This window comes from Rhinoderma darwinii, chromosome 3, assembly GCF_050947455.1.
Source record: "Rhinoderma darwinii isolate aRhiDar2 chromosome 3, aRhiDar2.hap1, whole genome shotgun sequence".
NCBI lineage: Eukaryota > Metazoa > Chordata > Amphibia > Anura > Rhinodermatidae > Rhinoderma > Rhinoderma darwinii.
Window position 1 is genome coordinate 171,096,906 of NC_134689.1, and position 25,557 is coordinate 171,122,462.

General features: G+C 42.6%; 1 protein-coding gene across 2 annotated transcripts in view; it reads right to left on the bottom strand.

The window, feature by feature from the left end:
* Positions 1 to 25,557, bottom strand: part of TMEM117 (transmembrane protein 117) — a 384,863-nt gene that overhangs the window by 185,348 nt on the left and 173,958 nt on the right. For both annotated transcript variants that reach the window (XM_075857038.1, XM_075857037.1), the window contains exon 4: positions 18,257 to 18,356. In XM_075857038.1, the coding sequence (XP_075713153.1) occupies positions 18,257 to 18,356 (100 nt within the window). The remainder of the gene's footprint in view (positions 1 to 18,256; positions 18,357 to 25,557) is intronic.

Sequence of the window (25,557 nt, forward strand, 5' to 3'; positions counted from 1 at the left end):
AACACTTCGTTAAATACGTGGATCCAGTTTTAAGTGGGGCTCGCCCATTCCAGGTCGACCCATCCCCCTCCCCCGTGACCGCAATTGGTATGCCACGGTTTTAACAACTTTTTTCTCCTTTGCTCTTATGAATCTGTTTTTGATCATAGATGGGGTTTTAAGATTGTACCAAAACAAATCCTGTATCTTCTATTTTGTTTATGTGAACCTGTCGGCCTGCTAATGTTGCCCTAACTGCGGGCAGTATGATATAGTGACAGGTGCACTGATTAAACTCAACTATGTGTTACTCTAAAGTGCTGCATCATTTTAGAGAAACCATAGCTTTAGGATTCAAATTTTTAACAACAGGTTCCCTGTTTTTTGGACAAAGACATACGCGCTGCGGGGGGGGGGGGGGTCACAGTGTTTTGCGGTGTATCGCGTCATTGAAAATGAATCTAATAATAAAATAAAACAGTTACGATATTCCAAATACCCTCTACATTAAAGTGGACTCTAAATAAAGAAATTCCCTGTCCAGAATGCTTCAGTGTGGATTGTCCCACTATTTATATAATTACATAAGCGTAGAGACCTACCCACACATTATGTTAAACTCACAGATTACGTATAGGCCTATATGGGCACATTCAATATCCTAAGCATGCTTGGCCCATTTAGTTAGGCTGTGCACATAAGAAGGGTGGAGGACAGTGCGGAGTGCGCAGTAAGCCATGACAACTCTCCCGGCTAATTCACAGATACGGTGCCAGGAGCAAGCTCAGTATATATATTCACAGCACCAAATCCAAGCTCAGTACATATATACAACACCATAACAAAGCTCAGTACAAATATACAGCACCTGAACCAAGTTCAGTACATAAGTACAACACCAGAACAAAGCTCAGTACATAAATACAGCACCAGAACCAAGCTCAGTACATATTTACAACACCAGAACAAAGCTCAGTATATATACTAGTCTTTCTCAATTAATTAGAATATCATTAAAAGTTAATTGTTTCAGTAATTCAATTCAAAAACTGTCTCTCATATATTCTATAGATTCATTACAAACAGAGGGATCTATTTCCAGCATTTTTTTCTTGTAATGTAGATGATTATGGTAACAGTTAATGAAAACCCAAAATTTAAGTCACTCAGAAAATTTGAATATTATATAAGCCCAATTTCACAAAAATGATTTTTAATACTGAAATGTTGTCCTACTAAAAAGTATGTCCAGTATCTGCCCTCAATACTTGGTCAGGCTCCTTTTGCATGAATTACTGCATCAATGGTGTGGCATGGAGGCGATCAGCCTGTGGCACTGCTGAGGTGTAATGGTAGCCCAGGTTGTATGATAGCGACCTTCAGCTCATCTGCATTGTTGGGTCTGGGGTCTCATCTTCCTCTTGACAATACCCTGTAGATTCTCTATGAGGTTTAGGTCGGGTGAGTTTGCTGGCCAATCAAGCGCAGTGGTTATTGTGGTTATTACACCAGGTATTGGTACTTTTGGCAGTGTGGAAAGGTGCCAAGTCCTGCTGGAAAATGAAATCATCTCCATATAGCTGTCAGCAGAGGGAAGCATGAAGTGCTGGGAAATGTCCTACTAGACGCTGCACTGACTCTGGACTTGATATAACACAGTGGACCAACACCAGCAGATGACATGGCCCCCAAACCATCACTGACTGTGAAAACGTCACACTGGACCTCAAAACACTTTGATTGATGCCTCTCCACTCTTCCCCCAAAATCTGGGATCCTAATTTCCAAATGAAATGCAAAATTTACTTTGTGAAGTTTCCAGTCAGTGATGAAGCAACCTGGGCTTCTATAACAGCTCAGCAGTGCCACAGGCTGATCGCCTCCATGCCAAGCTGCATTGATAACACCTCAGCAGTGCCACAGGCTGATCGCCTCCATGCCATGCATGTGGCAGTCCCTGTAGATAGAGCCCCCTGTGGCAGTCCCTGTAGATAGAGCCCCCTGTGGCAGTCCCTGTAGATAGAGCCCCCTGTGGTGGTCCCTGTAGATGGGGCTCTATCTACAGGGAACGCCACATGGGGCCCTTTCTACGGGGAACACCACATGGGGCCCCATCTACAGGGACCGCCACAGGGGAACAGGGGGCTCTATCTACAGGGAACGCCACAGGGGAACAGGGGGCTCTATCTACAGGGAACGCCACAGGGGTCTCTATCTACAGGGAATGCTACAAGGGGCTCTATCTACAGGAAATGCCACAGGGGGCCCTATCTACAGGGAACGCCACATGGGGCCCTATGTGGCGTTCCCTGTAGATAGAGCCCCCTGTGGCGGTCCCTGTAGATAGAGCCCCCTGTTCCCCTGTGGCGGTCCCTGTAGATGGGGCCCCATGTGGCGTTCCCTGTAGAAAGGGCCCCATGTGGCGTTCCCCGTAGAAAGGGCCCCATCTACAGGGACCGCCACAGTGGGCTCTATCTACAGGGACCGCCACAGGGGGCTCTATCTACAGGGACCGCCACAGGGGGCTCTATCTACAGGGAACACCACAGGGGGCTCTATCTACAGGGAATGCCACAGGGGGCTCTATCCTCTATCTATAGATAGTGCCCCCTGTAGCGTTCCCTGTATAGTGCCCCCTGTAGATAGGTCCCCCTGTGGCGCTCCCTGTGGGTAGAGCCCCCTGTGGCATTCCCTGTAGATAGAGCCCCCTGTGGCGGTCCCTGTAGATAGAGCCCCTTGTGGCGGTCCCTGTAGATAGAGCCCCCTGTGGCGGTCCCTGTAGATAGAGCCCCCTGTGGCAGTCCTTGTAGATGGGGTTCTATCTACAGGGAACGCCACATGGGGCCCTTTCTACGGGGAACGCCACATGGGGCCCCATCTACAGGGACCGCCACAGGGGAACAGGGGTCTCTATCTACAGGGAATGCCACAGGGGTCTCTATCTACAGGGAATGCCACAAGGGGCTCTATCTACAGGGAACGCCACATGGGGCCCTATGTGGTGTTCCCTGTAGATAGAGCCCCCTGTGGCGGTCCCTGTAGATAGGGCCCCATGTGGCGTTCCCTGTAGATGGGGCTCTATCAACAGGGAACGCCACATGGGGCCCCATCTACAGGAACCACCTCAGGGGCGTAGGGGGCTCTATCTACAGGGAACGCCACAGGGGTCTCTATCTACAGGGAATGCAACAAGGGGCTCTATCTACAGTTAATGCCACAGGGGGCCCTATCTACAGGGAATGCCACATGAGGCCCTATGTGGCGTTACCCTGTAGATAGGGCCGCCTGTAGCGTTCCCTGCAGACAGGGCCACCTGTAGTGTTCCCTGCAGACAGGGCCCCCTGTGGCATTCACTGTAGTGTTCCCTGTATAGTGCCCCCTGTAGCATTTCCCTGTATAGTGCCCCCTGTAGCTTTCCCTGTAGAGTGCCCCCTGTAGATAGGTCCCCCTGTGGCCTTACCTGTAGATAGAGCCCCCTGTGGCGTTCCCTGTAGATAGAGCCCCTTGTCGCGTTCCCTGTAGATAGAGCCCCCTGTGGCGGTCCCTGTAGATATAGCCCCTGTGGCGGTCCCTGTAGATAGAGCCCCCTGTGGCGTTCCCTGTAGATAGAGCCCCCTGTGGCGTTCCCTGTAGATAGAGCCCCCTGTGGAGTTCCTTGTAGATAGAGCCCCCTGTGGCGTTCCCTGTAGATAGAGCCCCCTGTGGTGGTCCCTGTAGATAGAGCCCCCTGTGGCGGTCCCTGTAGATAGAGCCCCCTGTGGCGGTCCCTGTAGATGGGGCTCTATCTACAGGGAACGCCACATGGGGCCCTTTCTACAGGAAACGCCACATGGGGCCCCATCTACAGGGACCGCCTCAGGGGAACAGGGGGCTCTATGTACAGGGAATGCCACAGGGGTCTCTATCTACAGGGAATGCCACAAGGGGCTCTATCTAAAGGAAATGCCACAGGGGGCCCTATCTACAGGGAACGCCACATAGGGCCCTATGTGGCGTTCCCTGTAGATAAAGCCCCCTGTGGCGGTCCCTGTAGATAGGGCCCCATGTGGCGTTCCCTGTAGATGGGGCTCTATCCACAGAGAATGCCACATGGGGCCCCATCTACAGGGACCGCCTCAGGGGCGCAGGGGGCTCTATCTACAGGGAACGCCACAGGGGTCTCTATCTACAGTTAATGCCACAGGGGGCCCTATCTACAGGGAACACCACATGGGGCCCTATGTGGCGTTACCCTGTAGATAGTGCCCCCTGTGGCGTTCCCTGTAGATAAGGGCCCCCTGAGGCGTTCCCTGTAGATAAGGGCCCCTATATAGTCCCCTGTAGTTAGTTCCCTACATAGTTTTCTGTAGTTCTCGTTCCCTGTATAGTCCCCTATGTAGTGCCCTATAGGGACATACTAAAACGAATGAAGAAAAAGAATGAACAATATTGAATATTAGAAATGGGCGAAAATATAGAAAAATATATAATGAGTTTTTTATGTTTCGAAAACATGGAATGGACAGATTTTCATTGTAGTTAATGAGAAAATAAAAACAAATTCCATAGCAACAGATGTGTAAAAATGTTTCCTGTGCTTGATAGACGTGGAATGAACAGGATCTACGTGTAGTTTATACTGGAATGAACACATTCCATAGCACAGGAAAATAATTACACATCTGTTTATATAGAATTTGTAGTTAATAAGGAAATAAACACAAAGAAAATCTGTTCATGCCATGTCTACCAAACATAAATTCATTATGCCCTTTTTTATATTTTCTTTCCATTAGTAATAATGTTCATTCTTTTTCTTCATTCTTTTTAATATGTCCCTGCCCTATAGTGGCTACAGTAGAAGGAAAAAAAAACACATTTTCTTACCTGTCCCGTTGCCACTCCATCCTCCAGCGACGTCAGTCCTCCTCCATCGGAACGATGCAGCGGCGCAATGACGTAATCGTCATCGCAACGACTGCATCATCACTAGCGCGCCGAATGGCGAGGCATGATGTACCTCGCTAGGGCAGCGCTAGTCAACTCAATTGCATCCACGTCCTAAGGACGTGGATACAATTGAGTGCAGGGGACCGGACCAGTTCCGGCTTCCCGCTTCAACCGGTTCTGTGAACCGGCTGACATTTTAACAACCGGTTCGGGAGAACTGGGGCGAACCGGCCGGATCCTACCCCTGCTTGTGTCCATTGTTATAGCAGCATGAGTGTGCTAAAAGGTTCCCTTTAAAAGGGGTTTTCCAGTCACTAAAAATTGATGGCCTATCCTCAAGATAGGCCATCAATAGCTTATGGGTCGGTATGAGCACTGCTTCCCATTCATTTCTACTTGCTCACTGTGAATCCTCGACACGGATGTAGCGGCGATTCACAGTATTGCAGCCTTCTCCCATTGAAGTGAATGTGAGAAGGCTGCAATACTCTGAATTGCACTACATCTGTGTCGACTATTCACTGTGAGCAAGTAGAAATGAAGGGGAAGCAGTGCTCGTACAAGTGCTGCACTCCCTTCAAAACAGCTGATCGGTGGGGGTCCCGGTAGTTGGACCCCGACTCATCAGCTATTGATGGCCTATCCTGGGGATAGGGCATCAATTTTTAGGGGCTGGGAAACCCCTTTAAGTATTATATTCATTAAATCTGCAGAAAAAGGAATAAAGTCTATACATTTTTAAGTTCGAGTAGAGTAGGGCCCTGCCAAAAGAGTCTACCTTGTCGTGGTGGCAGGCTTCAAAATCTTTCGGCCAAATAAAAACCTATTAGTTATGTATCACACAAAGAGCGTGATATGGTGCTGGACGAAGTACCGTTAACAGGCGGTGCCACGGTAGGGGGGCCCAGACAATTTAGCTGTATGGGGCCCTGAAATTCCTGATGGTGGCCCTGGCTAGTGGCATTCGCTTCTGGAGCAGAATTCATGAAAAACTTACACTTAGAGCCTGCAAAGGGAGAAAACTTCTTAAAAATGCCTGATACAGGTGACATTGTGGTAAGAAATACTGTTTAATCAAGTGCACACACATGGCTTATTCTGAAAATTCACTTAGAATGATGTACTTTGAATAAAAGCATCCTGAGATTGTCCAAGTGACACCGATGCCCAGGTTTCAAAAAAATTTAGGTTATTCAGTGTATAATGAAAAGTTATAAACATTTTCCAATATCTGTATAACTTCTTAATGGTTTTTCAATCTCTGCTTGCAGTCATTCAATATTGTTTACTTCCAGTGCATAAAAATCTGCCCTGGTCATGTGATAAACACACAGGCGCAGGACTGATAACCATTATGAGAGCTGTGTCTTGTAACGAACCATGCAACTGCGTGTCCATCACATCACCAGGACAGAGTTTTTATCCACTGGAAGATCAATAAAATTCCCTATTGAATGACAGTCACAATACCGTCTTAAAGGGAACATGTCAGAAGTTTGAGGCCTCAAATGCTGATATAGGTATATATGGGAGGGGGGAAATCATTTTAAACTTACCTTTTTTCTTGTTCATGCATAACATTCTACAATAAATAAGCTTAATTTCCATAAAACCTTTTTAACGGTGTTGGCCCATGAAAGGCATTTATCACCTATCCCCAGGATAGGTAATCAATGTATGATCTCTTCAGGTTCGACTGCTGGGACCCCCAGGAATCACTAAAACAAGGGTCACATGTTCTCCATTTGAATGTAATTGAGGTCAAGAACGCCGCTCCGTTATTGGGGCCCATGGCGTTTTTCACATATCCACAGAATAGGTAAAAAAATGTGACAGCAGTCACAAGAACGAGGGTTCTATGCCCCCTGTTTAAATGGAGAGGCGGTCACATATGCACACTACTATTCCATTCATTCTCTATGGGACTGATGGAAAAAGCTGAATACTTGTGAATTTTCCCTGAACAGTATTAGAGGGGGTGGAGACTAGCTGCTACGCTGTCTCCCATACACTGCACACTGAGACAGAAACCCAGCTCCCTTATCTCTCTGTAGCACACCCTCAGAAGCAGCAGCAGCATGGAGGACGTTTAACATCAGTACTGAGCAGTGTAGCTATGAATCCAGCACTGTGGTGAGATAGAACACTTGCCAGAAGCTGCAGAACATTTGTGTGTCCCTCTGCTTCGGTCTCCCTCCAGCAGCTCTCTTCCCCTCCACTCTCCATAGAGCTGATAATCCATTGTGTCTCTCAAGACGGATTTTCGCAGTCAATTGAGAGTAAATGATCAGCGCAGGAAGCAGGGGTAGGAGAAAGAGGCTTATATGTTGAGAAAGAGGCAATTTTCTTTAATCTGTATTACAAAGATTCATCTATTCGTTTGTACTACAGATTTATGCTAAGTTTGTTGAAATGACCGTGACCATTTAAATAATTGCACTTCTTTCAGAAAAGGTCTTGCCTGATAATAACCAGTGTTTGAAAAGAGTGAACTATTCCTCAATAGCAATAACAACTTCTAATGGAGCTTTCAATTAACTTGTCTTCTCCTCAGAAAACCTTTCAGAGTATACACTAAGTGGGAACACTACATGTGCGCAATTTTTGTAAAGTCATCCTATTTATTTTTACATTTTTCTTTATTAATTTATCCTAAACAGAGTAGATAATTAAGATATTGATTGTACAATCAGGTCTAGGCGTTATAGAACAGTCAAAAATCGAAACAAGACATAGCAACATAAGTTCATTTGCATCCCTTATAATATTGCAGAATTTAATACTCTACACAGGACTGGTGAGTTTTTGGTCATGCCATTTGGATTTAGTAATTTAGACTTCCAGAACTTTATCAATGACGAGGTCCTTCTTTACCGGGACAACATGTTGATCTCTCCAGGTTTTGATCCACATACAGTAGCTACGTACTGTTATATCCGCTCTTAATTACGAGTCAAACTCTTATGGAGGTTGCAAAGCATATTTTCTATATTATATTCTAGAAATTTGTTGTACCTGGAGTCCTGGTGGTCACCATTTATTCCAGGCTTGAGTATATCCAGTCTTACTATTGTACTGAGAAGAACGGAAAAGTTATACAATTTCCCAATATATTTTCTGTATACTTTCCTTATGTCTTTCAAGATCTCTGCTTGTTGTTATTCAGTATAAACATTCATTGTTTACTTCCAGTGGATACATCGATCCATGGTCATGTGATGGTCACACAGGTACTCGGCTCGTTACAAGATATACAACACATACACTAACTGTAATTAGTCATCAGTTTTTTTTTTGTCTACCGTGAGTAAACAATGAAGGTTTTTATTGAATGACTGAAAGCAGAGATCTTGAAAACTGTGATGAACTAATACAGAAAGTATATCGGAAGAGTGTATAACTTTTCATTTAATGGAGACATTTTATCTCACTCTTTTGACATGTTACCACCAGAGGCCCAATATTAAATTTATCATACCAACGGCCAGAAGAATCTCTCATGAGGTTTTGCATCCACTACTCATTTATGGATGCAATTTATTACAGATTCAAAAGAATCTGATACTTGTGTAAATAACCATGAGGCCCAGAAGCAAAATATGAAAAGAGGTCCAAAGTTACTTTAGGACATAAAAAGTCTATACATTATATCCTGTCCTATGCATTTCTTCCTGCTTCCTTTAGTCCTCCACAGATCCGATTTATATTTTCCACCGCCCCTTTCCATTTTCCCTTTATCGACAGTGATCTCTAACTGCACATGACCATTGAGTGGAGGTGGTCCCCATCGCAGCTGTTAGGCCTCATGCACACGGCCATGCCCGTAATCATGGCCATCTATTGCGGTGACAGCCGCGGACAGCCATCCGCATTAGCAGGTCATGCTCCCATACAAAGTATGGGAGCACGGCCCGTAAAAAGCAAAAGAATGGACATGTCCTATCTTTTGCGGTACACTTCTACGGCCTGGACACCTCCCCGTAAATATACGGAAAGATGTCCGCGGTCATTAGAAGTGAATGGATCTGTAATTGCGGACCATATTTACGGTCTGCAATTACGGACGTTTTTTTCGGTCGTGTGCATGGGGCCTGAGTCCTGCTACCCTGGTGGTTACGCCTATGTGTAAGTGTTTTGCAATTTAAGGATGCTGAGCAGATGGATTAGAAAAAGACAGCCGAATGTCCAAAACTTGTTTTTTTTTTTACTTTTTAGACCCAAAGCCTGCATATTCTAGTTTACAAGCGGTACAGAACACCAAACAAATCATATTTCTATTCTTGCAGTAAATGGAAGTAGTGCTGGTTACTTAACGTTTGTCGCTTATGGCAAAGATTGTTAGGAGACTGCTGGAAGCACATGTATTAACCATGCAGGTTTTTTCTAATTGCTGTTAAATAATCTGCATCTACCTTGAAATTTACAACCATTAGCAGAGATATCTCTCTAGCTTTTTTCAGTCAGTGAGAAACAATTCACTGCTGGAGTTATAATGAGTATAAGTAATCTCACCCACAGGAATGGACATAATGACGTAGCAAAGATGGCAACTATTAGCTCCTAAAATGGAATTGCTTGCTGTAGGTTTGCAGTAGATGCTAGTAACAACTTCATTGCCTGTAAGGCTGGGTTCACACGACCTATTTTCAGACGTAAACGAGGCGTATTATGCCTCGTTTTACGTCTGAAAATAGGGCTACAATACGTCGGCAAACATCTGCCCATTCATTTGAATGGGTTTGCCGACGTACTGTGCAGACAACCTGTCATTTACGCGTCGTCGTTTGACAGCTGTCAAACGATGACGCGTAAAAATACAGCCTCGTCAAAAGAAGTGCAGGACACTTCTTTGGACGTTTTTGGAGCCGTTTTCTCATAGACCCCAATGAAAACCGCTCCAAAAACGGACGTAAAAAACGCAGCGAAAACGGCGCGAGAAACGCGAGTTGCTCAAAAAACGTCTGAAAATCAGGGGCTGTTTTCCCTTGAAAACAGCTCCGTATTTTTAGACTTTTTGGTCACTACGTGTGCACATACCCTGACTGTACATCTAAAAAACTGTATGTCACTTTTATCACTGAACAATATGACGCACAAGTGCACTTATTGACACTAATGTACGACACAAAATCCGAAATGCCGAAATCATCACCTGGCCACAAAATAGTCAAATAATATTTCTCAAGAACTCCACAATCTGTGGTCACATGAACTGTTCAGAGTCACGTTTTATTCTAGCCATCCAACAAAGAAATTTAGCCCTGAAGAGAAGGCCTTATTCACACAAACGTGTGCGTTTTACGTAAGCAAAAAACGCAGAGTTTTGCGTGCGTTGCAGTTCCGTGTGTCATCAGTGTTTGCTGAGTGGCTGCGTGATTTTCACGCATATGCCATGCCTATGACACGCGGTTTTGAGGTTTAGAAAAAGAAATGAAGGAAGTGCTTTTATTTTTTCCTCCATTTCTTTATTTACTGTTGCGCGAATCACGCGCAGCACACGGAAGTGCTTCACGCACCCATTGACTTCAATAAGTGCGTGATGCGCAAAAAATGGCCAAGTATAGGATATGTCGTGAGTTTTACGCAGCGGACACACGCTGCGTGAAAATCACGGACTGTCTGAATGGTCCCATTGACTAACATAGGTCCGTGCGACGCGTGTGATTTTCACGCGCGTATCACGGACATTAAACACGTTCGTGTGAATAAGGCCTAAAACTGGGAATTAGATTTGGAGAAATTACGTATGTAATTATATCATCTACATTTTCTAAATTTATGTTCAACAGCAATAATTGCCAAACAGCTTGAGATTGAAGAATATAAGGGCATGGCCCCACGTGGCGTATTTCTTCCGCAACTGTCCGCATCAGTGCCGCACAGAATCTGCGTTGCAGATTCTGTGGCGGATCTGCCCAAAATGTGCAGTAAATTGATGCGGACTGGCCGCTGCGTATTGAGCTGAAGTCCTTCTCTTCTCTCTATCAGTGCAGGATAGAGAGAAGGGACAGCACTTTCCCTAGTGAAAGTAAACGAATTTCATACTTACCGGCCGTTGTCTTGCTGACGTGTCCCTCTTTCGGCATCCAGCCCGACCTCCCTGGATGACGCGGCAGTCCATGTGACCGCTGCAGCCTGTGATTGGCTGCAGCCGTCACTTAGACCGAAACTTCATCCTGGGAAGCCGGACTGGAGAAAGAAGCAGGGAGTTCTCGGTAAGTATGAACTTTATTTTTTTTACAGGTTGATGTATATTGTGATCGGAAGTCACTGTCCAGGGTGCTGAAACAGTTACTGCCGATCGCTTAACTCTTTCAGCACCCTGGACAGTGACTATTTACTGACGTCGCCTAGCAACGCTCCCGTAATTACGGGTGCACACACATAGTCACCCGTAATTACGGGAGCCCCATTGTCTTCCTCAGTCTGGCTGTAGACCTAGAAATACACATAGGTCCAGCCAGAATGAAGAAATGTCATGTTAAAAAACCAATACGCTCCGCAGCACACATAACATGTACATGACATCTGCGGACTTCATTGCGGAATTTAGAATCTCCATTGAAGTCAATGGAGAACTTCCGCAATGAGTCCGCAACCAGTCCGCCACAGGTCCGCAATATCCATTGTATGCTGCGGACACCAAATTCCGCACCGCAGCCTATGCTCCGCAGCGGAATTTTCCGCATCGTCTAAACGAAGCCTACTAAAAAGAAGTGGAAGGCAATGGAGAAACGGGTCCGCTGCGGATTAACGCTGTGAAGTGTCCGCAGCGGAATTCCAGAGCAATTCCGCCACGTGGGGCTTTGCCCTAATGACCACATGTTAATTCCATCACCAACATTTCACATGCAATGTTTCAACCCACACAGGGGTCTCTATCACGCATAACGTAAGTATTCAGTCATCCTTAAAGGAAAGATATTCACTAATGGGTAAAAAAAATCACGTCTCCGCTGCCAAGCTTAGTCTGATTCCTTATAAAATTACTCCCAGCAGTAAGGCTGTGTTCACATCAGCGTTGGTTTCCGTTGCAGCTTTCTGCCGGAGGAACCCATGAACAGAAAGCCAAACAGAAACGAAAGCTTCCGTTTGCATTACCATTCATTTCAATGGTAATGCCTCTGCTGCAAATGGCTTCCGTTTCGTAAGTATTTCTGTTTTTGAGCATAAACAATAGCGCAGTTTACTAAGCTATGGATTCCACAAAAAAAACGGAAACCTTACAGGAACATAGACAAACTTAAACCATTTGCAACGGAAGAATTACCACTGCAAACAGAAGATATGTTTTCCGTTTCCCTTTCCGTTCATGGATTCCTCCGAGGGAAAGCTGCAACGGAACCCATGAATGGTAAAGCAACGCTGATATGAATAGGCCCAAAGGAGTGTACTCTCATTAGAGTCTTAAATACCAGTAAATCTAAGTGCGTTTCTGAATAAAAAATAAATAGAGGGTATTTAGAAGCATCATAGAAGAGCCATTTTGATACATTTCTGCTGCATTTTCACAACAATTATTGACATGCTTTGGAATTAAGTTCCATTCAGAATGTGAATTAGTAGCAGTAAAGTGGATGAGATTTGTCTAATCTCATCTACTTTGTTGCTAATGTAAACAACTGCGGATTTACTGAGAATCCGGTCCTAAATTACGTTGTGTTTACGCTACGTGGAAACATACCCCTAAGAGGTTTTTTTTAGATAAAAGTGTCTTACATTTTTTACTTTTTTCTGAAGGCCAAAATTGCCTCTAACTTGCATCCATCAGTTAATTCTACAGCTTGTTACCAGGTTTAATGCAATACAAGTCCTAAAAAAGGCCCCAGATATTCGTGTATATTGGTTTTTTGCGCTAGCTTCTGTTTTTTAGAAGGTGGAAATAGCCACTCTTGCTGTATTTCACCATCTATGGTTTGTATTTGGCAATGCGGTTTAAATTTGCTTTTATAACAATGTGCCAAACATACAGAACTTTACTAGAAGTACAGCATGGCCATTGTTAAATATGCACAATCTTGGTCGCATCTGAACACTAAAACTTTTTACATATCACAATCGAGACACTTCACTTTTAATGTTAATCCTTTTTCTGCCACCCTATCAACAAATTTTAAAGGTACTTTTGATATGACAGAAAGAAGCAATCCTTAGTGGCACCCCATGTCTTCTCTTATGGTTATCCTTTTTTAGTGGTGTTTATTTTGAATGACTACCTTTCTAGGCACCTGGATAAAATAATGCTGCTCTTCCTTCCTTCCAACTTGAGCAACAAAGCCTACTCGAACCCCCTAATGTTTTATACCCTTTTCTCAACATATTCATGAGTTTCATTAAGTCTCTACATTGGTCCTTTACATTCACTTAAAGGGGTTGTCCAGTCCCAGAAAATGTATGGCCTATTCTCTGGATAGGCCATCAATATCTGATCGGATGAGATCCAAATGTCGGCTGTCGGTTGTTTTGAAGGGGGTGCAGCGCTCGTACAAGCGCTGCTTCCCCTTCATTTCCTTTACTGCTCACACTGTGAATCGTCGACGCACTTGTAGCGGCAGTTTACAGTATCACAATCTTCTCTCTTTGAAGTGAATGAGAGAAGGCTGTAATAATGTGAACCACTGCTTCAAGTGTGTCAATGAATCGCAGTGTGAACAGTAAAGGAAATGAAAGGGAAGCTGCGGCCGCTTCAAAACATTTGATTGACTGGAGTCGGACTCCGGCCGATCAGATATTAATGGTCTATCCTGAGGATAGGTCATACATTTTTGGGGACCGGACAACCCCTTTAAACTTGAATAATGAGCCCTAAAAACATAATTCTGTTCCTTACATTAAACTGAGGTTTCATGCAGAAGGCCGTATTATGGTTTCATACAACCTCCAAGTTGCATAGAGCTGTAATATGGCACGCAAAAGAGTAATTGGGGCCCTGATGTACCTTCGTATACATTCACACAACTTATTTTTTTCTATCCAATTCCGTATGTAATCATTTTCTAAACCACTAACACAGAAATTTGGAAAAGGGTATGACACAGAAGTGGTTGTCCCAGAATCGAAAATGTTAGCGTATCCACAGAATAGGTGATAAACATCTGATCGCTGGGGGCCTCAGCTCTGGAACCCCCACCTATCGCGAGAACAGGGATTCCAAACCCCTGTTCCTCCTCACTACAACCCCTCCAGTGAGGGGAGCTGCGTTTGAGCATGCGCCCGCCACTCAATTTAATGTCTATGGAGCTAACGAAAACAGCTAATACTTGCATTCAGCTTTTTCTGTCAGTCCCATAGACTTTGAATGAAGCTGCAGTATGTATGCGTAACCACCACTAAATTTGTTGTCCTCCGCCCTGCGGACAAGCGGTGAGGAGGAAGGGGGGTCAGGACCCCCAAACTCACAATTGGTGGGGGTCCCAATGATGGGGCCCCCAGCAATCAGACACTTAACACCTATCCTGTGGAGAGATAATTGTCTATTCTAGCTATGTTAACAATTATCAAATATTTACTACACTTCTGTACCATCATCGCACAGCAAATGAGTGTGCATTAATAACTATGTCTTCATGGCAGAGATTTTAAGAGTCTGAAGTTGACTGCTTCATGGTACACAGCAGGGGCGTTGCTAGGGTCTTAAAAGATCAGGGGCACAAGCCCCGAGACATATTTGCCCCCCCCCAAAAAAAAATAATTCATTTTTACATACATATTGGTGATAGCATATCTATAAGACTAAGGCTCCTATAGCTGCACCGCTGGATAGAATTGGATACATTGTCTCACCAGACAGTATAATACATGATAGGCTTAGATATATGGCCCCAGCAGACAGTATCACACATGATAGGCTTAGATACATGGCCCCAGCAGACAGTATCACACATGATAGGCTTAGATACAAGGCCCCAGCAGACAGTATCACACATGATCGACTTAGGGCTCATTCAGACGAGCGGGATTCTCGTCAATGGGCTGTGCGTTGAAACGAACGAACAGAACACAGACCCATTGATTTCAATGGGGCCATTCACACATGCGTGAGTTTACACACAGCGAGTGTCCGTTACGTGAAACTCACTGCATGTCCTATATTGGTGTAATTCTAGTCGCCCATTGGAGTCAATGGGTGCGTGAAAACCACGGACAGCTCACGGACGACATCCATGTGCTGTCCACGTTCCACGCATAAATTGCACTGAAAAAAAAGTGCTTGCAAGTGCGTGGAAAAACACATGCCGCACTCAAAGCACACTGATGCAAAACGCAATGCACACGACCAGATTTAAACGCTTTTTATTTGCACGGAAATCTGTCACGCTCGTGTGAATGTAGCCTTAGATACAGAGCCCCAACAGTAAGTATCCTTGTACTAACCCTCACCTAACCCGCTATGGCTGCTACAGCGGTAGCGACGGCCACTAAGTGAAGAAGCGCCTGGGTGGAAGGCGACTGCAGTGAGTGTGTATATCCCCTGCTGGTAGTTGCAACGGCGCGGGGATACACACACTCGCTGGCGCCCCTCTTGCAGTGTGGCGGCTGGCGCCCTGTGCGACCTCACTGGTCGAACATATCTAAGGCCGGCCATGGGCCCCAGTTACTATAGTCAATTTATATAGCGATGGGTGGGGCCCAGGGATCCGGGGCCCCTGAGGTCCGGTGCTAGCGACAACCCCTGGTACACAGTATGTCAGCTGGAAATTTCTAGGTAAATAACAACAGGTCACAGACATGCTGTACTGTAATGACAAAAGAAAATTAAATACAGTATAGTTTTAAGTAAAATCACACTTTTCAAGGGGAAAAGCTTGTTGGCATCGATGACAGTAAATTATGCAGAACACCACGTCAGGTTCCCTTTCATCTAATATCTGCTCCCTGTGCAGAATTTGTTTTCATAACCTTTAATCAAATAGCAGCAATCAGTGTAACTGCAGGAGAATCAACAAGACAAGATCAACTCCCTCCACTTTACAAGGAACATAGGGACCAATATTATCTGCAGCCAAAGTTTTATGCTAAACTTTTACTCCATCTGTAGTCCTGCTAGAAGAGAACATCTGATAAACTTAACCTTACAACATAAATTAAAGGCCGATGCATAGGAACTGACAGCACATACTGTAAGGTCCATCTGCTACCACCAATTTCATAATTTCTATACCTGCTGTGATATGTTTGACTGCAACTGTTCCCTGTTTTTTCTCCTATATTAAAATAACACTCAGCAGAAAAAAGTATAAGGCCCAGTTGACATGGCATTTTTTGGTGCGGATATGGACACGGAAACTATGTCAGTATTAGTGCCAAAAAAAAGCTCCAAATCAAAGCGTCATGCGCTATCTTGGAGCGGATTCTGCTCCTAAACCTCCATTGAAATCAATGAAAGGCAGAAAAAAAAAGAAGAGGTGCCAAAAAAAGTGTCAAAGCGCTTTCATTTTAAAATCTGCCTCAAAAATCGGAAAAGGAATTTTGAGGCAGATCTTTTTCTGCTTGGCAATAAGCTCTGTGTAAACAAACCCTAAAACAAAAACTATGGCGGAGATTTGCTAAGACTGGTGTTTTATATACCAGTCTTAATAAGAATCAAGCAGGAGTAAAAAGCGACAAAGTTATTAAGAGGCCCACGCCTCTTAAGAACTATGTTGCATCGCCGGCTGTCCAAGCGCCACTGAATGATATCTACGCCAGCTATTTCCGCTATGAAATACACCAGTTTTTGACATGTATTAAAGTAAATGTGGCAGGCTGAGGTGGGCCACACCCCTTCTGATAAGCTCCACTTACTTTTTAAAGTTCTAAGTTTGAGCTGGTTGCTCCTTTACTATGCCAGAAAACTGGCATAGAAACGTTGTTAAATTCCCCCTTGTCTTACATTACTGACAAAAAAGTGTTTTACATATTCCAAGATGGGAATGTAAATGTGGAAATTAATTGTTAAAAAAAAAACATAAGTAAGAATGTGTTACAAAGACGGAGTGGATCCAGCGTTGCTGTGGATAAAAAGGAACTTGTTCCAAGTTTAATGGAGATGTTTTAAAATAAGGATCAATCTGGATGATGTCCTGGGGTGCTTAGGAGAGATGTGGAGAAAATTGGAGAAGCCTACGCGTTTCAAACGCTTCCTGCGTTCTTAATCATGGCTGGACATCATCCAGATTGATCCTTATTTTAAAACATCTCCATTAAACTTGGAACAAGTTCCTTTTTATCCACAGCAACGCTGGATCCACTCCGTCTTTGTCTTCTATTGAATATACATCGCGTGCCGACGCGAGGATCCGTGCGGTGACTCAAGTGCAAAATCTACACACAAAAGGTGAGCTGGAGGTTTCGTCTCCCCCTCTTTTTTCTAAGAATGTGTTACAGTCCGAGAAAGTGGAATCTGAGATTGCAAATCATCACCAAGTTGAGGCCTCAGGCACAGGGCCGTATTACAATTCCGTTCAACCTCCATGTTGTATGTAGCCATATTAAGGCACCCATAGAAGAGTTGGTGCCACCGGTGCTTATGTATTACCCTGATTTCGTATTAAGGGATACAGAGTAGAATGGGCCTCTCCATTGTAGCGATAGTTGGGGTCCCCACACATAAAAAGCCAACTGATGCAATCCTTTGACATGTCTAAATCCTATATCAGAATACAGGAAAAGGTACAATATACTACAAAGGATTTGTACACCTTTGAATGGATTTTATTTTATTAATTATGTTTCAAAATAACTTTTCTAATTGACTTAATTTTTTGACTTTTTACAATACAGATTTTATGTATCCTGTATATATAGAAGCTGTATCATTCGCTCTTAGCTGAATCTGTCAGTTCAACTGAACTCAGTTAATCTCTATCACATTTAAATTCATTAGTTTGTGATCGACATTATCTGAATCCTGCGTGTCAGGGACACGCAGGACCCAAACTCAGCCGAACTTTCAGTTCAGCTGAACTGACGGATTCGGCTGAGAGAGAACAATACAGATACTATGTATACAGGATACATAGAAGCTGCATCGTAAGAAGAAAAACAAAATTAGTTTGTTAATTAGAAAAGTGATTAAAAACACATTGATTTAATAAAAATTAAAAAATTACCGGTACATTCAAAGTGTCCATAGCCTTTAACCAATGTAGCTATTCAAGAACTGGTTCCAGTACAAGATTAAAGATTTTTGTAGTCTGTAATAGTCTTGGTATAAGATAAAGAGTTTGAGTATAGTGTTAAGTTACTTTTAAAGAAACAATAACTATGTAAATATCTTTTGTTAATCCGTTCTTAGCATAATAATTATGGAAACCAATGACACTACAGTCCTCTGTGTAGAATGCTAATATTAAAATTGGATTCTTACCATCCAGGCGGTAACAAAGTCTCCCATCCATGTTCCAACTGCTGCAACCTTCATAAAGCTTTCATTCCTGATGCCCATGTATTCAGTTATAATGTAAGGACTGTGGAGTATAAAATCAAACAAACATAATTCAGTATTACAGAAATGTTTATGTTTTATTAAACTGCCTGTAAATTATGCATCCTTCCTCCTATCATATTATTACAAGTATTCATTATGGGCTTTGTGGGTAAATCACATACAAAAGTTTCCACCCTTACCTTTACTTGAATTAGGTTAAGGACTCCAATTTCTCTTGAAACCAATTCAATACAATATCGCGACATGCTAGCAAAACAATTGACTGGCTGGAATCCACATCACAAACACTGAGTGGCCACACAAACACATATAGCTAAAACATCTTGTGAGAATTAGCTAAATCATATTTATTTTTAAAGTGTAACTAAACTTTTTTTTAAAAACTTTTAACATTTCATGGAGACATGTCAGAAGATTTGATCGGTAGGAGTCCAAGCACGGAGACCCCCACTGATCGCTAAAACATAGCGGCAGAAGTACTCGGGTGAGCGCTGTGCCGCTTAGTTTCTGATCAGCTTTCCTCAGAGTGGTGTACGGGCTCAATACAAAGTCTTTGAGTCCATACACCGCTCGCTCGGCTTTTCTAGTTGTTAGCTATAGCAGTTACTGGGCAAATAACCAAAATAGAGTTAAAAAATGCAAGCCAATACACAAAACGTGTTTATAAACATAAGTTTCTAGCTGGCAGAAAAAAAAAAATAAGTTAACTGTATTGTGTAAATTTCACAAACAAAAAGTTAAATTGAAAAACAAGTAAAAATGTACAAAATAAGCAGTGAAAAAATAATATAGTAAATTGCAAGTGTCCGGATTACCCTGAAAACTCGTGTGCGACGTCTTCTAAAATCAGCACCGATGTCTTTCTCTGTGAAGAGCCACCCCCTGTTAGTACAGCCTTCTTCACTGTCTGTACGGTGCACCATTTATGAAAATTGTCGCTGATGTAGATACATTTGACCAGACACGTCCATCAATGGCCCGTATTGAATAAAACTGTGTGCGGCAAGGGAAACCAGCGCATACGCAGTGCTGCGCAGTGTTATTTAATGGGGGCTGCTGATGGACATGCCTGGTCACATTCCCCTCCATCCGCGGCCATGTCCAGAATTGAAGTGCCTTACAGTCCATGGAGAAGTCTGTACTATAAAGGGGTGTGCACTTCACAGAGGAAGGAATTGGCACTGACCTAATAAGTATGTATTAGTAAGTGAGTGCTGGCAGCCTCCATTTTGGGTGTCGAAAGCCCCAAAAAAGTGTCGAATTTCGCAGAATCCTAAACTTTTGGCAAATTCAGACCGATTTGGATTAGTGTAGAATCTATTCGCTCATCTCAAATAAATATATGTATGTATGTATACATACATACATACATACATACATACATACATACATACATAGATAGATAGATAGATAGATAGATAGATAGATAGATAGATAGATAGACAGATAGATATGTATATATTCTTAAAACCAGTTAGTAGTCACAGCCGTTGTATTGTGATTTACTTGAAGGTAAAGTTTGGGTTATTATTATGGATGTTTCACCTTAGAGGGGTTGTCTCATGAAGGCAACACCTTTTTCAATGGAAGCCGGGCTTGTGATCTACTAATTACTATGGGTCTGGCTTAAGAAACCCACGGTGATGAGTTGGTATTGCCGAGGAAAAATGCAGCAAGCCATATATTTTTGCCGCTACAGTAATACATAGATCTGCTAGGTCCGCCAGAGTGAGATGGAGGTCCTGAAAGGGCGGGGGGCACCCTCTATGATGGATGTCCATAAGCCTTAATAGGGCATATGGAAAAGGATTGTCTTCATGAGACTACCTCTTTAATGTACAGGTTACTAGTCCTAATACAACTAGTCTCTAATTTTTTTCTTACAAGTTAAGCGGAATAGCTATTAAATAGGGCTAGTATATGTATCAATCTTGATTTCTGTATTTAAAAAAACAAAAACGCAGGACTGCACCAAGAATGGCAGAATTATAGGTTTGGTACTTCGCAATTTACTTTTATTTTTCAGAAATGTGATGCTAAAATTCAGCAAACATAATAATAGCCCACTTTATTCTACGGTCCCAGATTGACAGCCAAGTCGTAATATAGTAAATGTGAAATATTAAGGCTGTGTCAACAATATACCCGCTTTTTTACTTTTATTTCAGTCTCAATAAATTTGTAACTGTAGATATATAGGCTCAATTCTATCTCCATTTTGTGTTTTCACATTGGTTGCTCAAAAATCTATTCGTTTAAAAGCTGTAAGAGTTTCAATACATGTTTCTATGTTTTTTCTTTTCATCCTACAAGCGGTTTCATTTGTTATTTCTACACTAATATGAAGTTTTATATCTTGCTGCTGGCCAGAATAATTTTCATTTAAGAACCATAAAATGTCCAAGTATCAATAATACAACAAACAGCCTCCATTTATCACTACTAACATTTGGAAACAGATCTATATTGAATTAGACATTGCTTAGGCTTCCTTGTATTTATATAGAGCCAAAAACCGGTCCTGAGGGATCAAGTGAACATTCAAATAGTTCTCTGCTAAAACAACACTTGTGATATGTTTTGTATGCCATCCATATTGTTTCTCTAATAAAATCTGAGGAATGTTTTCATCCTCAGATAATTATCAGATAATGTATAACAAAATTTTAACCCCTTTCTGCACCGCACATTTATGGTGCTGGCGGAAGGTAGTTTCTGCACAGCGCCGTAAACGGGCCTGCTCCATCAGCAGCATGTCATCTGTATCATACAGCTGACACACTTCTGAAGAGGCCGGGATCATAAATAACTCAGATCCCGGCCATTTAACCCCATGGGTGCATCGATCAACAATGGCAGCGGCACCCAAGTGGTATAACAGGGGCAAGGGAATCGCTCGGCAAGCCCATAGGCACCCTCACGACACGATTGCAGGGTGCCAATGGGTTGCAATGACAGCCAGTGGCCTAACGAAGGGCTCCAGGTCAACCTTGGACGTGAGCCTATTAGGATTTATTAACAATGACATTCATTATGCACTGAAAAAACAGAAGTATTGCAGCAATCAAACAATGTTCCCACAGTGGGACAAAAAAAAAAGTCAAGGAAGATCAATACATTTTATAGAAAAAACAAATCACACGTAAAAAAGAAAATAAAAAAACTTTTTTATTCACTCATACAATGCATTATTATAGAAAAAAATAAAACGACACAATTGGTATTGTCGCATCCATAATGACCGGTGCTGTAAATGTATCATGTTATTTATACTGCATGGTAAACGTCATAAAAAAAAAGAAAAAGCAAAGTCAAAATTGCAGTTTTTGATCAAATGGTATAAAAAACTGAGGCTCTGTCACCAGTTTAATACTTCACTATCTCCTACCTAATCTAATAAACGCTTTGATGAAGGTAACTGCTGTTTTGTTTTTAAAAACGTTTATTAGTGACAATGTTCTGATGACTTTTACATTTATGCAATTTTTTTGTAAAAGCCCAACTGTGTTTTTTTTTTAGTTTCACCTAGTGGGCGTTGTAAAGAAAAGTGTGTGACGCTGACCAATCAGCGTCATACACTTTTCTTTATTTATGCCCAGCTTTGTCACTTATTCCCGCAGTTCCTTCACTGGAGCGACAGGAGACTGACTAGACATCGCCTCCAGCCCTGCCAGGACAATTATCCTCAGCAGCAGTCCTGGCACGGCTGGAGGCGATGTCTGGTCAGTCTCCCGTCGCTCCGTTGAAGGAACTGCTCGAGTAAGTGAAGTCACAGCATGATCTCGCGAGATCATACTGTGCTGTGAATAAAGCTGGCATGAATGAAGAGAAGCGTATGATGCTGATTGGCCAGCGTCATACATTTTTCTTTACAACGCCCACTTGGTGAAACAAAAAAATAAAGATTTGCATAAATGTAAAAATAATCAGAACTTTGTCACTAATTAACGTTTTTCCAAAAACCCAAAACAGTAGTTACCTACAACAAAGCGTTTATTAGATTAGGTTGGAGATAGGGAAGTATTAAACTGGTGACAGTGCCTCTTTAATAAAAAGTGATTAAAAAGTCGTATGTACTGGAAAATGGCTAAATGGTACAAATTGAGTGCAAGCACTTTTATTGTGCAAAACTAGTAAAACTATAAATAATCGATATAAATTGTCATAGCTCCATAAACTTATCGACCCAGAGAATAAAGTTATCATGTTATTTATACCAAGCGGTGAACTCTGTAAAAACAAAACAGGAAAAGCAATGATGTTTTTTTCCACCCCCCAGAATAAGTAATAAAAGTTATACAATACCTTATATGTACTCCAAAATGGTGCCATTAACAGCTTGGAGACACAGCCTGTTTTGGCCTTGTGAACACAGCCTATTTTTTCAAATCTGACATGTGTCACTTTATGTGGTAATAACTTTGGAATGCTTTTACTTATCCAAGCGATTCTCAGATTGTTTTCTCGTACTTTATGATAGTGAAAAAATTTGATCGATAAATTCAATATTTGTGAAAAACACCAAAATTGAGAGAAAATTTAATCTAAATTTTAATCTAAATTTAAATGTCTCTACTTGTAAGACAGATAGTAATACCACACAAAATAGTTACTAGGTTACATTTCCCATATGTCTACTTTGTTTGCATCGTTTTTTGAACGTCCATTTATATTTCTAGGACGTTACAAGGCTTAGAACTTTAGCAGCAATTTCTCACATTTTCAAGAGAATTTAAATTTTTTTCAGGGACCAGTTCAGATCTGAAGTGGCTTTGAGGGCCTTATATATTAGAAATTCCCCATAAAACACCCCATTTTAAAAACTGCACCCCTCAAATTATTCAAAACAGCATTTAGAAAGTGTCTTAACCCTCTAGGCGTTTCTCAGGAATTAAAGCTATGTGGAGGTGAAATTTATAAATTTCATTTTTTTTACCGAAATTCATTTGTAATAAATTTTTTCCTGTAACACAGAAGGTTTTACCAGAGCAACCCAACTCAATATTAATTGCCCAGATTCTGCAGTTTTTAGAAATATTCCACATATGGCCCTAGTGTGCTAATGGACTGAAACACCGGCCTCAGAATCAAAGGAGCACCTAGTGGATTTTCAGGCCTCCTTTTTTTAGAATATATTTTAGGCACTATGTAAGATTTGAAGAGGTCTTGTGGTGCCAAAACATAGGAAAATCCCTCAGAAAGACATCATTTTGGAAATCACACCCCAAGGAATTAATCTAGGGGTATAGTTAGCATTTTGATCCCACAGTTTTTTTGCTAAATTTCTTTGAATTAAGCCATAAAAATGTAAATCCAAATTTTTTCAAATAAAATATAAAATTTTACATTATTAGAAGGAAAGGAGAAAAACCACCCCAACATTCGTAAATCAATTTCTCCCGATTATGGAAATATCCCCTATGTGGTCATAAACTTAAGTTTAAACACACAGCAGCCTTCAGAAGGGAAGGAGCGCCATTTGGCTTTTGGAGCTCAAATTTTGCTGGACTAGTTTTCAGTGCCGTGTCGCATTTGCAAAGCCCCTGAGGGACAAAATCAGTGGAAACCCCCCAAAACACACCCCATCTTGGAAACTACACCCATCATACACGATGAATGGCCTGGTAAGATCTGTGCCCGGCCATTCAGCGCCTTTCAATTACTCAAGCGGCGCGATTACTTCTTTGCGCCGCTTGCATCGTTGAAAGGCGCTGACAGGGCAAGTCATAGTGCCCTGCCAATCAGCATATGTCAGACACAAGTGGCGCGATGACATCATCGCAATGCTTGCGCCTTTCAACCCCAGGAGACCTGCTGAGAAAAGAACAGGTCTGCATTTCCACCGGACGACGCTGGAACGGGATTAAGGTATGTAATTTTTTTTATCCTAATTAAAACGTGAGTGACATTATCTACAGGGGGGCTCTATCTACAGGAGTCGGCTCTATCTACAGGGGGGGCTATATGTGAAGCACTATACGGGGAGCTATATGTGAGGCACTATATACAGGGGTGGGATATATACAGGGGTGGGCTATATGTGGAGCACTATAGTGGGAGCTATATGTAAGGCACTATATACAGAAGTGGGCAGTATGTGGAGCACTATAGAGGGAGCTATATGTGAGGCACTATATACAGGGGTGGGCCATACATGGGGTGGGCTATATGTGGAGCACTATAGGGGGAGCTATATGTGAGGGACTATATACAGGGGTGGGCTATATGTGGAGCACTATTTATAGGGGACGATATATGTAGGGCACTATCTACAGTGGTTGGCTATATGTTGGACACTATATACAATGGTAGGCTATATGTGTAGCACTATCTACAGGGGGGCTATCTACAGGGGGGCTACACATGGGGCACTATATGTGGGGCACTATATACAGGGGTCTATACAGTGAAGGAAATAAGTATTTGATCCCTTGCTGATTTTGTAAGTTTGCCCACTGTCAAAGTCATGAACAGTCTAGAATTTTTAGGCTAGGTTAATTTTACCAGTGAGAGATAGATTATATTTAAAAAAAAACTGCAAATCACATAGTCAAAATTATATATATTTATTTGCATTGTGCACAGAGAAATAAGTATTTGATCCCCTACCAACCATTAAGAGTTCAGCCTCCTCCAGACCAGTTACACGCTCCAAATCAACTTGGTGACTGCATTAAAGACAGCTGTCTTAAATGGTCACCTGTATAAAAGACTCCTGTCCACAGACTCAATTAATCAGTCTGACTCTAACCTCTACAACATGGGCAAGACCAAAGAGCTTTCTAAGGATGTCAGGGACAAGATCATAGACCTGCACAAGGCTGGAATGGGCTACAAAACCATAAGTAAGACGCTGGGTGAGAAGGAGACAACTGTTGGTGCAATAGTAAGAAAATGGAAGACATACAAAATGACTGTCAATCGACATCCATCTGGGGCTCCATGCAAAATCTCACCTCGTGGGGTATCCTTGATCCTGAGGAAGGTGAGAGCTCAGCCGAAAACTACACGGGGGGAACTTGTTAATGATCTCAAGGCAGCTGGGACCACAGTCACCAAGAAAACCATTGGTAACACATTACGCCGTAATGGATTAAAATCCTGCAGTGCCCGCAAGGTCCCCCTGCTCAAGAAGGCACATGTACAGGCCCGTCTGAAGTTTGCAAATGAACATCTGGATGATTCTGCGAGTGATTGGGAGAAGGTGCTGTGGTCAGATG